Source organism: Aristolochia californica, unplaced genomic scaffold, assembly GCF_029961685.1.
Source record: "Aristolochia californica isolate CCGP_79_NKW_82.1479 unplaced genomic scaffold, dmAriCali1.0.hap1 SCAF_13, whole genome shotgun sequence".
NCBI classification, from domain to species: Eukaryota; Viridiplantae; Streptophyta; class Magnoliopsida; order Piperales; family Aristolochiaceae; genus Aristolochia; species Aristolochia californica.
In genome coordinates this window covers 27711293-27727686 of record NW_027181804.1, presented here as the reverse complement: position 1 = coordinate 27727686, position 16394 = coordinate 27711293, and the positions used below count along the sequence as shown (strand labels likewise).

Below are 16394 nucleotides of genomic sequence, written 5' to 3'. Positions count from 1 at the left end.
GATTATTATAATCCCTTGATTGAATTTAGTGGCGTCAATGGTGGGAGATTTATGGGTCCATGGGACACCTGCCCTGTGGTCCTGGACTAGTGCTTTGTTCACCATCAACACAAAGTTGGACTAATTAGGTCATTAACCCCTCTTAATCATTGCCATTTGGTTGTTTAGTATTTGACACTAATGCCCTTTACATTTGATTGGCCAAATGTTAATGTCAGGTGTCACAGGGTATATTTACATGTATCGTACTTATCGATACTTTATCGTATGTATTTGATAGTATTAACTTGTCTTGCACCCTCCATCCAAAAGGGCAAAAGGGCAATTGAAGACATGTTTGGATCAATCCAAAGAAAAAGAATCTCTCTCTCTCTCTCTCTCTCTCTCTCATAGGGTCCATTATATCTCCTTATGAAGACAGTGAACATATCTCTCTCTCTCTCGCACACAGAGGGTCCATTATATCTCCTTATGAAGACAGTGAACATAATTACATGCATGAATCAATCCAATGAAAACAGAATGAAATATGAATCAATTCTGAACATCATTTATGTGGTGATTTATTTCACTCGAATTGAACTCTTTGAAGTTTCTACATAGGCTCCTCGAAGATTTGTGATGAATGCATCATCACCCACTGGCTTCAATTACTTCTTCCTGACACCCTTCACCACGTTCAGGGAGCTTTCATGGCAGAAATCAATTACTGTAATCAATCTCCAGCAATCAGTGGAGTTTACACAATACGTAACCATGCAAAAATACTGATTTTTCTTTCGTTTTTTTTTCCCCCTTTTCAATACTCTACGATCATGAAAAGAAAAAGTAAACCAGAAACCTCCATTGATGACAGTATTCGTAGTTTCCATTGCTGCTTGACTGAGCTTGTCGCAGTGAATGTTGTACTGAACTGTCATCATCTCATTCAAGTTCATAGATTGCCGATACGTGTATTAAATACATCCCTTATAAAGCTGCACAGAAGGCGCCTTGATCTGCTTGTCTAAGCATCCCACGGAAGAAGTTGAGTAGCTCAAGCTGCATTCAAGGATTACGAAAGAGAGGTGATGAAGGTGATTAATGCCTGTGTAGATATCTGCTGTTTTCAGTGTGTTAATGGGTGTATGAAAAATGAAACTGCTTCTTCTTTAGCACAAGTGTTTCATCTTCTCCGGTGCCAGTTGGTGCAGGAATTTCCTCCATTACACCAATCACTTTAGCTCCAGTGTAGATGGAGACCATTCATCTCGAGCTAGGAGATCCGAACTCGATTATAGACTGTAAAAGAGAGAAAATTTATTTAATTTTTTCCGGTCCTACTTCTTAATCATTTTGTCAGCCACATTATTAATTCCCTAAAGAAAGCTTCATTAAATCATTTGATGAATTAATGCTTTGTACTATTGCTTCTTCTTCTTTTTATCATCAATTCTTTCTTTGAAGATCTCCCATGAATGGAAACACTATAGCCATTTAATCGAATCGCCTTATCGAATTAATATCTATACTTTGTAGTGTTTGTGACATTTATAATTCAAAAATACCATATGATATAATTTTTATGCTTTGTTTTCGTTGCTCGGAACGAAGAATACTTAGTCGATTATTACTTCTAAATACAAAAAATTATTTCTTCTGTATGTGTTTATGCTAAAAAATTATAAAAAATAGGTTTTAAAAACTTAATTTAAAAAATCCGTCTTCTACGTTATGTGTTTACGCTAGAAGAAAATATATCGGGCAATAGTAAAAGTGTTCAGAAGATCGAAACTTCAATATATTAACTATATTTATTCTAAAAATTGTTAAAAATAAATGAAAATATAGTTTTCTATTACTTTTATATTAAATGAGAGGAAAAACTGAACTAAAAAGTTTTTTTTATAACATTTAATTTATTTTGTTTTACTATGGGAATATATTAACAGGCAATTTTAATTAATTCAAAATTAAATAATAATAATTTTAATTATGTCCCCAAATCAAAATTTTCATGAATGATATGTATTACAAGTAACAAGAAAATTAAAAAATAAAATATTGTAATCCTCCAATACATCTCCGATCATCGGTAGGTGACCCGCACAACTACTCTAACTCGTAGTCAGCCCTAAATAAGTGGCTAACCAAACTACCACTCATTATCATTCATAAAATCACATCGATTTTGGGATTTTTAAGTCTTAATGCATTCACTTTTAGGGATTATTTGTATGACGAAAAATTATTTTTTTTAACTACTAAATAAAATAATTTTTATAAATAATATAAATATAAAATTAAAATAAGAAATAAATGATCAAGGTTCACAATTTCAGGTGACCTCCACCCCACCAGAGAATATCTTCCTTCTTTGAAAACTCAGTATCCAACCCGTAATCTTATTTATTCCCTGAGTAGCATATAATATATAGTTTAATAATACTTAATACACACATTTAATAAAAGCCCACTTTGGATAAATTTAAGCTAAGATACAAAAAGACTGATCTCAGCCTTCCCATACCCCTTTTAATTTATTTTTAAAACAGGGGCACATTGAGATATGTTGGTCCTTCTGATCTCAAATAAATTGGATTTAATTTGATTAGGTGAGAATATTTCTCACTAATGACTAAACTATAGTTTAAGTACTTTGTTTTTTCATGGTTTTTCGACTTGTCGAGTCACACCTTCGACTTGGGCAAATCGAATAAGATTTAGGATTGAGTGAACCGATGATTCAAGTATAGTTTTAAGATTTTCGACTAGGGCAAGTCTGATAAGATTTAAAAATGAATGATTCAAGTCACAATCTAATTCGATCGATTTGACTCAAATCTTCATGTATCCAAGTTGAACCCTTGGTTGGAAATTGTTAACAGTATTGACCAACTACTACTACTGCTGCTACTACTATTGCTTCGTGTTTTAATTCCTTCATTGACTTCAATGAGCTGCCTTTGGCCATTGTAAGTCACAACTTATATTCAATTGTGGATGAGATCTACATATTCTTAGATCAATATATTGTCTCTCCTTAAAAGTAAAAAGAGCTAAATTTATTAAATTAAATGAATGAGATCTATTCACATGGTAACAGGCCGATAAGAGACTCCTAATTCTGCAACAAATAAGATTAAAGACTCTGTTTTTCTAATCAGAATGAGCTCTATTCACATGTCGAGTAGGACAAGGCGGGGTTTTCGGTTTGGTGGATCTAAGCTTGACTTACTCTAATTCTCATTAATGACTATTAATCGATATTATGAAATTTTGATTGATTATTGATTTGGTGGGTGGTCAATTTCTAGTTTGATTTGGCTTAATTAGAATTAAGTGTAATGTCATAATTGGTACAAATTATTTTACAAAATCTTTGGGTATTCAAACTTAGGCATATGTAGTATTTTATCTTTATAATATTTTTTACATATTTTTTTATCACAAAATTTGATTTGTTAACCAAGTTCTTTTGGTTGGTATATGTAGAACAATTCACCCAATTTTGTTCCATAAATTATGTATAGACATTTATAGTCCAATTTATAGTTTTTCTTCTATAATTTAATATGACAAATGAACTACATATTTAAATTTTATAATAAGGTTTTATGTTTGGAAAAAATATTTGTAGGTCAATAATATTATTAAGAGGGATGGAAGATTGGTGCACCTAAGTATAGTATTAATGGACACAAATTATATATATTGAGTAAATTTAATTTTTACATATAAACTTGAGTTAGGTAATTTATCTGATTCAAACAAGTATTTTTACCATCAAAATTAAATTGAATGACTTAAAATTATTTTTATATTTTATTAATTTATTATCTTGTGTGTTCATATTGATGTTATTTTTTGAGTTTTTTTTTCTAATTTTAAAGATAAACTAGAAATAATGATGTTGTCATAAATAAAATTAAAATAATGTCATTCTTGTAAATATTTTGACAAGAAATATTTACCTTGAAATATATCTTGAAACATGTACATTGTGAGTTGGGGGTTGAAATATTTATTATATACTTTATGCCTACTTATTCCCTACAATAAATATCATACGAGTGTCTTAGAACCTTAATTCGATAACACTGGTCGGGTAAAATATTAGAATCGATAATCAACCCTGCATCGAAAGGACCAGTGTCAAGTCGTATTTTTTTTTAAAACAAGGCTCAATATTGAATTTAAATTGAAAAAAAATTGAAATGTGATTTTTTTTAAGATAATATATTTTCAAGAAATACTTAAATTAAAAAATTACCTATTTTTTTAATATTTATTAGTGTAAATTTATTAAAAATAAAAATTATATTTTGTGTATCTTTGTAATATTATGTGACACTAGCTAACAAATATTAGATTTTAAGGGTCCTGCATCTTTTAATTTACAAAGACTGGATGTACTAATTCCAGAAATGAAGAAGTAGAGTCCAATTGCAGAAGACAGATGGGGAGAGTTAATGAAAATTTCAATCCTAAGGTAGGGGTAGGTCATGAGAACTCATTCTTGATGAACTGATTCATTACAGGAATACACAAAAAGCTTTATGATGGGGGAAATCAAATAAAAAATACTGAAATTTGATGCATCTCTTTCTCTCTCTCTCTCTCTTTTCTGTTTTTTCTTCTCCAAATTCAAGCTAAAGTGGGTTCAATAGAGACAAATCATCCAAATACCCAGTTCCAAGTTTCTTGTAATTCATCCAAGAAGACTGAGAAGAAGCTGAATTGCCTTGTCTTCTTCTCTCAAATGTATTGGAGCTGGTAAGTTAATGAAAACTCATTAATGGTGCTTAAAACAGCTTCTTTTCCATTCTAATATGAACTCTCCTCCCCCCCTCTTGAAGGCTTTATAGCTTTAAAACTGACAAAGGAACTGACAAAAGATGTACAATTATTAGAGAAAAGATGGTAAGTTTGGAGATGTTCATTATCGTTGAAGGAAAAATTCAGATCAAACTGCAATCAAGTTGTCAAGCCAAGTTAAATCAATAGGATGCAGAAAGAGATGTATTTAATGGGTACTTGCCAGTCTAGTTAAATCTGACCTAACAAAAGGATAGATGTAGTTCTACCATTAATGGACTGTAGATAGACAATTTACTTGAGCCTCTCTCAACCTCTAATTCAGCTCTTGTTATGTGGAGATAAATTTGAAAAAAAAAATCAATTTGACCTGTTTTTTTCAATTAAAAATTGGTCAGATAAAAATATTTTTATTTTGAAATTTTCCTATGAATTTTCTTCTAGCTTAAACACACTAGAAGAGTTTTCAATCTCTTTAATAAGAAAAAAAACCCATAATAGTTATCTTCTTTATATTTATATACATTTTGCGTTTTATCAGGAATGAAAAAACGGATCTACTTTCATTTAGTAGGGTTTAGGGTTTAAGGTTTAGGTCTACAATCCCCTTCTGTATTGTGTCAAAGATCATTGAAATAAGCAAAAATATAATTTCATTTAGTATGGTTCAGGGTTTAAGGTTTAGGTCTACGGTCCCCTTCTGTATTGTGTCGAAGATCATTGAAATAAGCAAAAATATACTTTCTTTTAGTAGGGTTTAGTGTTTAGGTCTACGGTCCCCTTCTGTATTGTGTCGAAGATCATTGAAATAAGCAAAAATATACTTTCATTTAGTAAGGTTTAGGGTTTAAGGTTTAAGTCTACGATACCCTTCTATATTGTGTCAAAGATCATTGAAATAAGCAAAAATATGTATAAATATTGGAATTCGCAAGACATCGGTTGAGAATCGAGAAATACTTTTCCTTCAAATTATCTCGATGGAAACCCATTTTGAAAATTAATAAGAAGAAAACACTAAGAACTCAAAAAAATGTGGCATCCCTTGGCATTCTCATGAATCAAGAAATTTTAGCATTTATATATCTTAGTCAAGTGCACTAATTTCTAACATGGCCCCTTGAAAACTATAATTTAATGGCTTAGACCTGGCTACACTCTTGATATCTGAATTGAAATACAATACGTACTTCGTAATGCAATAACTGTACAGTCTTTTATACCGATCTCCGGCCGGGGAATTGAAAGAAGATTGGAATTTGGAAGAGTATAATCCTGGAAAAGAGTTGGAGATGGTCTCATTACTACACTTCAATTCTGATGCTCTCCTGGTTTCTCAGCATTTACGATTAGGGGAGTCGAATTGCAGGAAGAGACTCGACTCGACTCGACTCTTTTCTTCCATCTGATCTCTCTTCCTCGCCTCTACTCTGGTTATCGGAATAATGAATCCCGATTCGACTCGATTAATCGGATTTGAATTTTTATGTATCTGAGTTAGAAGACCCTGCATTTAAGTAAAAGATTAAACAAGAACACAATTAGCAGGGAGATTGAATTGGTGGCCTCTTTTGAAAGAAACACAGCTGAAATCAAATGATACAATTGTAAAGAATGTTCAAATCTTCTGATAGCTTTAAATTGCTTGCACCCATTGGAAGATCAATTCAAATGTTTTTGGTGAGAAGTTAATGAGGAAAGGAAGCCAGTTTCTGGTTTTTTTTTTTTTTTTTTGGAGTGAGGAGGACGAAGAAGCGGAGAAGAAGAAGAAGAAGATAGGAGTAGATGGTGTCCTTCAATTCCTAGGTTGCCCATAAATAAGTCCGTGTTCTCAGTGGAGGGGAGGCCAAGAAAGCCCTGAAAAAAATTGTTTGGAATTTTTTTATTGTTTAACGTTAATGGGGAAAATATATAATAAGCATTGAATGAGATGAAAATCACGAAGACTTTGTCGAGGGAGAAGAGAGAGCAGGAAGAGAGGAGAGGAGAGAGAGAGAGAATATAAGGGGAGGGAGAGAGGCGTTTGCATTTTGCGAGAAAAAATAAGAAGAAAAACGTTGATACAAGTCCCGTTTTCTTCAGTCTGCAGACAAAGTGTTCTTTTTTTTCTTCGCCTTTCTCTTTCTCTTGTCACTGAGAAGGAGAAGAAGAGAAAAAAGCAGAAAATCGACCATTAATCCATCAAGCAGCAGCAGCCGCAGCAGCGGATAAATTATAACAGTAGCGAAGCGGGAAGAGTAGCGAGGATAGAAAAAAATAAATCCCCAGTCATCTGCGAGGCTTCGTTGGCTCTTCAGATCGCCGGTTTCCGGCATGGAAACCCGGCAGCTGGGGCCATCGGGGGCGGATTTGTCCGTTTAAATGTCAGCTGGCGTCGGCTCCCCCATCCGGGACGATGACGGAAGAAGAAAAGTGACCAAGAACGCGGTTAAGAAGAAGAGAAAGAGGAAGAAGAGCAACAGTAGAAGCAGCAGCCGCCGATGGCCACTGCTAGCTCCGCCTCCCTAGATACCACCATCGCTGTTTCCGCTTCCGATGACCTCACTGCCAAAGCGGTGCATAAGCGATACGAGGGCCTCATCACCGTCCGAACCAAGGCCATCAAGGGCAAGGGGGCCTGGTACTGGGTTCACCTTGAACCTATCCTCGTCCTCAACAACGACACCGGCCTACCCAAGGCCGTCAAGCTCCGCTGCTCCCTCTGCGAGGCCACCTTCTCCGCCTCCAACCCATCCAGGACTGCCTCCGAGCACCTCAAGCGTGGCACCTGCCCTAATTTCACCTCCGCTCCCAAACCCCTTTCCTCCATGTCCCCGCCCCGGCCCCCACCCCCGCTCCCCGTCTCCGTCCAAGCTACTCCCCTGACCTCCCGCAAGCGCAACGCCTCCTCCTCCTACCAAATTTCGCCCCTTGCCATCGTCGAGGCCAGCCGCTTCTGCTCCGACATCGTCTACCCAGCCACCGCCCCTCCACCACCTCTGACGGCCACGCAGCAGCAGGCGCCCCAGCAGTCGCAGTCGCAACATTTGGTGCTCTCCGGTGGCAAGGAGGACCTCGGAGCGCTTGCGATGCTGGAAGACAGCGTCAAGAAGCTGAAGAGTCCCAAGGCCTCCCCCGGACCGGCTCTCACCAAGAGCCAGATAGACTCCGCCATGGGCCTGCTCTCGGACTGGCTCTACGAGTCGTGCGGGGCCGTCTCCTTCTCCTGCGTGGAGCACCCCAAATTCAAGTCTTTTCTCCAGCAGGTCGCCCTCCCGCCAATCGGCCGCCGAGAGCTCGCCGGACCGCGCCTGGACGCCAAGTATGACGAGGTTAAAAGCGAGTCAGAGGCCAAGATTCGGGACACCTTGTTCTTTCAGGTGGCTTCCGATGGGTGGAAGTCGTCCAGGACTTCTCCCACCGGGGAGAATCTCGTTAATCTCACCGTCAATCTTCCCAACGGGACTAGCCTCTTTCGGAAGGCCGTCTTTACAAGCGGTCGAGTTCCGTCCAAATACGCGGAGGAGATCCTCTGGGAGACCATCACCGGCATATGTGGGACCGTCGTGGAGAGGTGCGTGGGGATTGTCGCGGACAAGTATAAAGCCAAGGCTCTCAGAAACCTGGAGAACCAGAATCACTGGATGGTGAATCTCTCTTGCCAGCTCCAAGGTTTCCTTAGCTTGATCAAGGACTTCAGCCGGGAGCTTCCTCTGTTCAAGAACGTGGCTTCTAATTGCTTGAAGCTCGCTAATTACGTTAACACCAAGTCGCAGGTGAGAAGTAGCTTTCACAAATACCAGTTGCAGGAGCTCGACCATGCTGGTCTTCTGAGAGTGCCGCCTGAAGACAGTTCGGAGAGTGCAAATTTCATGCTTGTGTATGCAATGCTGGAGGACATTCTCAACTCCGCCCGAGCGCTGGAGTTGGTGGTCCTTGACGAGTCGTATAAGATGGTTTGTGTGGAGGATCCCCTCGCGAGGGAAGTCGGAGAAATGATTCGGGATATGACATTTTGGAACGAACTGGAAGCTGTGCACTCGCTTGTCAAGCTGGTTAGAACCATGTCTCAAGACATCGAGGCAGAGAGGCCATTGGTGGGGCAATGTTTGCCACTGTGGGAGGAGCTGAGAAGAAAGGTGAAGGAATGGTGCACCAAATTCAATATCCCGGAAGGATCAGTTGAGAAGATCATAGACAAGAGGTTCAAGAAGAACTATCACCCAGCATGGTCTGCTGCCTTTATACTGGATCCTATTTACCTAATGAGGGACACTAGCGGAAAATACCTGCCTCCGTTCAAGTGCTTGACTCCTGAGCAAGAGAAAGATGTAGATAAGCTGATTACCAGATTGGTTTCCAGGGAAGAAGCTCACATTGCGTTAATGGAGCTCATGAAGTGGAGATCGGAAGGGCTTGACCCACTTTATGCGCAGGCAGTCCAAGTGAAGCAACGGGACCCCATGACAGGGAAGATGAAGATAGCAAACCCACCGAGCAGTAGGCTTGTTTGGGAAACTTGCCTCAGCGAGTTCAAGGCGTTAGGAAAGGTGGCGGTGAGATTGATTTTTCTACATGCTACTTCCTGTGGATTTAAGTGTAATTGGTCGTTTCTGAGGTGGGTTTGTTCTCATGGGCATTCAAGGGTTGGAATGGACCGAGCTCAAAAACTGATTTTTGTAGCTGCGCATTCAAAGCTTGACAGGCGGGACTTCTCCAATGAGGAAGAGAAGGACGCAGAACTGTTTGCAAACGGTGAGAACAATGATATGCTTAATGAAGTTTTTGTGGATGCTTCCTCGATGTAACATTTCACCTGTAGAATTGAATTTGTAGGACTATTGAATTCTTTCTACGTTCTTTTTCTTTTCTTTCTTCTTTTCTTCCTTTTTCTGCGATGGCGTTGTTCTTGTTGTTGTTATTGTTGTTGTTCTTGTTGTTCTTGTTGTTGTTTACTCACAGTCTTTAGGTAGAAATTTTGAGGGCGTTTAGGGGGATGCCTCATGAGGGAGATGAATCCATCAAATTGGCAGCTCCCTTCCCAAACATGATTTTGGGGCTATTGAGATTGATGAAGGAATCTCTTTCTTGTTTATAAGATAGAATGTTGGAAGGAACAGAAAAGGAAATGGTTGATGTAGCATTTTGGTTCCTAGATTAACTGGGATTAATAATATTATGGAGCAGAGGGTTTCTGGCTTTGCAATTCAGAAAATTGTGCCTGGTCTATCTATCTTTTCCTTCTTCTCTCTCATTGCATTGATTCTTTAGAAAGCTTACCGGTTGCCATGAGTTCGTGTATCACTACTACATCGACAACCATGAAAGCAAATTAATTTGTTCTTGTATCTTCAGACTGAATAACCCTAACTGTGTTTTATTCTGGTTATCTATACTACCTTCAGCAAGTTCACCTGATGTTCCAATTCATGTTTGTGAAGAACATTTTACTTGGTGTGTCCAATTTTTGTTGTTTCAGAGGATATATCTAATGAAGTTCTTCCTCTGTCATTTCGTTTTGCTTCTTTAACTTTGCCGGCTTTCTGCTTTTCCTTATGTCACCAATGATGGCTTCAAGTAAACTACGGCTAACAAGAACTGTAGCAAACCATCAGCCAATGTGAATTTTGCTTCTGTGGGTTCAAAACCACCGAGTTATCTTAACAAAAAGACGACAAGTGGGTATTCAAATGTCTCAGTGACACTCTGTTCAGAATCATCTTCTTTATTTGGTCTGGTGTTATTACCCATGACAATTTTCAAGGATTCTGCTCATCAAAGTGAGTGCATTTTTTATTTCAAATGATCTTCCCTCCTAAAGTTTGAACCTGCCATTCTGCTTCTCTGTCGAGGACCGCACTCTCGGCTTGATTGCGAATTCAAGGAGGAATGTGTATTTCTTGTTAGCTGAGTCTGGAGCTTTGTGACTCGATTCTTGTTGCAAAACTTTCATGTAATTTGTTTGAAGATCAGTAAGCCCATCCATTGCCCGGGAGACTTCAGTTGCAGGTTTGATTTGATTGTAGTTTCTGTTACTCCATGATTATGTGTTAGCAGCATCTAAACTACCAAAAGAATTTCAGAACTGTTTTACTTATGAGGCCTTAGCTTTGGTGAAGAACCTAAATCATTCCACTGGGAAAAAGAGAAAAGGAAAAGAAACTACAAGAGAGACGTGTGTACTTTATTGAAATTGTTGGGTTAACTTGAAATTGAAGTCGCAGGACATAATAAACAGGATGGAAATGGTCTCTGAAGTGAAAGATTGAAAAGCGGGCTTAGATATGGCATATTTTTTATGCCTTTTCTTCTCCTGCTTGTTCTGCTGGTGGCAAACCAGGTGCTGTTTTCATGGTCAACCTCGTGAGAAAAAAAAAAAATTTAAAAATGGAGAGGAAGGGATCTTTATATCCGGGCCACATCGGTTGTTATCTGTTTTCTGGTCTGGTTGGAGCTGAGGAGGACCCGCCATCACAATTCATCCATCGCAGAGGACATCCATCGCAGTGCTGTTGTCATGGTCAAAGAAAAAGTGTTTTCTGGGGCTTCTTTTTCATCATCTTTTGGTGACTTGGCGTCCAAACTTTTACCCAAGCTTCTCAAATTTAAGCTCAAATCTGCAACCCCTTTTAAACTTTCGATCTCTGGTTAAAACAAGGGTTATGAATCATTTCTGATGCTTGCCATGATTGATGAAAAGTTTTTAAGAGGACTCAAACACCAGGCGGCAACTAGTCTGGAAAGCGATCCTGCAACAAACTGGTTTCCTGGAGGCTACTAATGGCGTACCTATGTCAACTGGTAAGGAAGGAAGCAAGGAGCCGAGGAACAAATCATGAACCAGTTTTGAAACTTCGCAGTTTGACGCCACTGGAAATCGAGGCAGTGATTGGTGTATCAGAATCCAGTGAAACACGTTCAAGTTCATGCATCAATTAACCCAATCTGAAAAGAGGGAGCTGGCAACGAAGAAAAAGGGGGCAGAGAGAGAGAAAGACAGACAGAAAGAAAGGAAGTTTCCCTTCATGGCCACATCTTCTACAATAACCAGTAAAAAGCAGACTGAAGCCGACCCTGTTCTGGATACCCATCTCCCTTCTTTACTTCTAAGTGGCAATCTCAGTAGATTTACCCAGTAGACTCAACCATCATTTCCTCTTATCATAAGAACCCAAAAAGTAAGATTTGAGCTTTGAACTACTCCACGATCCACGCACATATACTGTTCGAGAGAATTTCTAAATCAAATACCACCACTGTAACAACTCCCAAGTCATGATGGTAAAACATAAAAAAAGTGATGGAGAGAAGAGAGAGAGAGGTGGGAGGAGTATTTACTAGGGGGAGTTGGGGAGATTGGATTAGCTTACCATGGGTGGAGAGAGAGTCTTCTGTCGGCAAGTCTCTGTAATGCTGACTGCTCACCAACTAGAAATCCTTTTTTCTTGAGGGTGAAAGCTTTTTCACTCGTATTGTATGGCCTCGCACTCATGTCTTCGTAAAAGCGGCAAACACAGAGAATGATTAGTGTATAGGACAACACCTCTTTCTACGAGAATCTTCTCCCTTTCAACGCTCCTAATTCAGCTTTTCCTTCTTTTCCAATCCTTCCGTTTTTGAATTTTTCCTTCATCAAGATAAGATACAAACGTCAATCCTCTGCACTAATCACCCCTTCTACTTCTTCTTCAACTCTTCTTTCTCCTTCCCCATTTACTGTAAACTAACACAAATCAAAAGCTTAAAGTTGCATCGTGTGGCGATCGAACAAAAAATCACTGGACTAGAACAGGTCTGGAGGTGGGATTCGTTTTAACTTTAGCTTCTTGTCTTCTCCCATCAAAGGCCTTCAACAAGTCCTCTGCATCTGCAGTATTAAAAAGTAAAAAACATCTGCTTGCCCTTTCCATATATAAAATTTCATTACCTCTTGTCCTGCTCTGTCTTATAAGCACGGTAATATTCTGGATACCTGACATCCACTACAAAAGGTAATTTCTTCGCATCTACTGCGGAAGAACTTCCCGGTACTGCGTGATGAAATACTGAAAACTTCCATTAAATTAAGATGCGAACAACAGAAATGACAGCCAGAATATGAGCCCGTTCCTTGACGAAATTCAGAGATGGTTTTCAAAGATTTGAGATTCTTCAGACGCAGAAAAGGGTGGCAGTATAAAGTGAAGAAGAGGGTACAAAAGGAGAAGACAGGAGGCTCCAGCGAACTAGACGAATTATTTCAAAAACGGTTAAAAGAGATTTGAGAACAACTTTCCAGGATTGCTTCAAATACGATATCCATGTTTGACCTCATTTGAGGTGAAACCCAACACCGCTTCTGCACCAGCGTTGGTATTTTCAGTATCATTTGTAAGCATAACTGGGACGTGCCTCTGTTCCCATTTCCCATAAATCTCTTTAAACCCTTTGTCGATTAAATATATTACAGTTTTGAATCGGAGAAAGAGAGAGGGAGACATTGGTAGTACTTTCAACCAGGTTTTGATTTGGAATTGACAATTCATTTCTGATGGCAAGAGCTGGTCAGACTACTAAACAGAAAGATAGAAATTCTCTGGGTCTGTTCAAATCAATATTGTCAAAACAGAGTCGGCTCCTTTTTTCGATTCTTCTTTAGGAAAAAATCAGGTAGAAGATGAGATGTTAACTAAATCATTAGGGAGTGGAGGGTAGAGGGAAAGTTCGAAATTTCGCCGAATCTAATCATAAGGTGGGACTGTTTATACAAGTTTGGAGAGGGAGAAAAGAGGCAGAAACACAAGGGTATCAATGGGAGAAGAAGACATGTGAGACCAACTTCTTAAGTTACTGAAAGAATCCCATCATGAAAATGGCTGATAAAGATCTCATGATGCCCATTCCTTATCAGTGTCAAGTACCCTTTTGAGGAAACTCACAGTTTCAATGGTGAGGAGACCCTGCTCACATTGTGAATCAATAAACACTCTTTTCTTTCTCTCACTAGAAGTAAAGGCTTCTTCAGCTTTGCTGAAACAAGAATGGCCTTCCTAACTCAGCCCACATGGTACACCTAGTGCAATCCAAGCTAGTGGGAAAAAAATGCCCTGTAAAAACTATGAATCAGACATATGATGAAAATTGTGATTTTGAGAATGTTTGTCTTTTAAAGCATGATTTTTGACTCTTCCAATTAACTCCGACTCCGGTAAATTGGATCGGAAATCCCCTCCGACTAGCCTGAGTCTGGAACACTGGACTAATGAGTCCTCATCCAACTCAACTGATCAGACTTAGATTTTCATGTATCCAAATTGGGTCCTGAGTTCGAGTAAAAAAACCATTCTTAAAGTTAAATACATTATGTATATTAAAGAAATATTTTTATGGCTACTAATTTTAATAGTAATATTGTAATTTTTACATATTGTCCTCTTAGTTAATTTATTTTGGAATTTCAATTTTTTTTAATATGTATACTTAAACCAAAAAAATAAATTATTAAATTATTTTTAATTTTATTAAATTTATAAATAAAACCCTAAACCAATAGAGGAGGGGCCTTGCTCCCCTTCCAAGAAGAGGAGTCCCCCACCCCCAGAAATCCCCAAAAACCGGTTCTTTAAAATTAATTCTTCGAAAATAAGTTATGTTTGTATAAAACCCATTAGAGAAAATGTATTTTTTCTTTCAATATTTACGATCGTTTATTAGGAAATCGGAAAATATATTTTAACATTTAAAACAAGAAATTTTTAAAAAAAAAGTGAATTTATTTGTAGAAGTTTTCGAGAGTGATAACCGAATAATATATTTAAAATATTTTTAAAATATTATAAAAAAATAAAATTATGGTTCCGATCTTAGAAACATCGAAGAAGAAGATAACGGAGAAATCATTTACTCTAGACAAAGTATAACTAATGATGTGTAGCAAGAGAATATTTCAAAACATTTGGGCTACAATTAAGCTTATAATGACTGCCATTAGGGAACCTAATCATCAATGTCCAAGAACAATGATAGCAAACAAGTAAGACTTGTTGCAACACTAGGTAAACCTTGCTTATGTAGACCACCATATCAGGCATCATCATCTCGTGGGACACGTGTAAATTCTACAGTGCAAAGCCGGAGAACAATTTGATGGCCAGGATCAGCCAATGATTTCCACCAGGGGCCCACCGCTTGCTGCTGCCATCATAGACTACACCAGCACCGTTCTGCTTCATCTAATGGAAATCTCTGTCACGTGCACTGCCTCAAGATTGTCATTATAATACTTTTATCATAAGATAATTTTTCATGGGAAATTTGAATTTGATCATTTATTTTAATGTATGGGATTGATTATTAATTTTCATTTAATTTTCCTTGATTTTTTTTTAAAAAATTTCATGTAATTTGAAGGTTTATTGGAAATACGTATCCTAAGAAAAACATTTCTAGAGGAACACTAATGAGGCCATCGGTTTAATTAGTCTCTAATTCCTCAATTAGTCGATGAAGCTCACAAGCATCTTAGGTTGACCCTACTCTATCTTTCTAACATAAATTATCTTTTCCATTCTTAGATTACGAGAATTGATTTAAATCTCAAGACCCTAAACCCTAAACCCTAAGCCACTTCTTCTGGGGCAGTGTCGATGACAAAAATTGACAAATATAGAAAGATTTTGACGACGATCGTGCTTCTAATCACCAATTAATTAATCTTATTACTCACTTTCTTTCCATTTCTATATAGCAATCAACTATGATTCTCATCTATTTTATTTTTTTATTTCTCGATTTTGTTACCAATTCTTTTATAATGATGGAAGAAGTTTAAGTAGAATTTTGAATGTGCCCCCTATCATGCTTCTCTTTTAATACATGTCCCTTACATGTAACCTTCTTACTTGAGAATCAAACCATAACCTTGATTTAATTTCACTAATCACTATCATTCATTTTTCTAATATTTTGGGTTAACAAATATAATTATTCCAATTTATGAGACTTTTTCTCAACTAATAACTAAAGAGTTTAAAAAAAAAACAATTTATGGATAGTAAATCGAAAACTTGGACAACACAAACTAGATACAGAATAACAAATCGATCGTTTTTACTTCGATAACATATAAAAGTTAGGTTTAAAATCGATCCTTTTTACTTCGATAACATGTTAAAGTTAGGTTTAAAATTATATCAATAATTACTACACAGATCATCTCTACAATGCTCGATCGGAGACTTGTATTTATAGTTGTGAAAAGGTGTCCTAACTTTGTCTAATTTAATTTATAATTACGAATCGAAACCCAAGTATGATGTGATAGGAAAGTTTGATTTGATGGTAAAATAACAATTTAAACTAAAATCTAGATTAGAAAAAGAGTAAGAGGAAGAGATTCTTTTGACATTTGAAAAATGAAGGGAAGAACAAACTACCACATGGTGCAGATGACTTGGTTTTGAAGCTTGTCACTATAAAGTATTCATTCTATCTATAGAAACAGGCCACCAACTGGGAATCAAGAATTCAGATTTTAGAAACGTGTGGATTAAGGGCCTGACTCGGATTAAATATTCCATGTTCCAAACTAAACTACCCACATATTCATATTTTAAGCCAAAGACCGTTTTCCTCACACA

At 37.5% G+C, this 16394-nt stretch overlaps 1 protein-coding gene across 3 annotated transcripts; it reads left to right on the top strand.

Annotated features, from left to right (window-relative positions):
- Positions 1–6759: 6759 nt before the first annotated feature.
- On the top strand, positions 6760–9717 carry LOC137948375 (uncharacterized). Of its 3 annotated transcripts, none has more exons than XM_068794459.1 (2): positions 6760–9326; positions 9422–9647. In XM_068794459.1, exons 1-2 carry the CDS (start codon positions 7278–7280, stop codon positions 9476–9478), a joined length of 2106 nt encoding a protein of 701 aa, XP_068650560.1. In that variant the 5' UTR covers positions 6760–7277; the 3' UTR covers positions 9479–9647. The 3 variants fall into 3 exon arrangements, with proteins under 3 accessions (XP_068650560.1, XP_068650559.1, XP_068650558.1); XM_068794458.1 differs by having other exon boundaries at positions 6760–9332; XM_068794457.1 differs by having other exon boundaries at positions 6760–9717.
- Positions 9718–16394: the final 6677 nt, after the last annotated feature.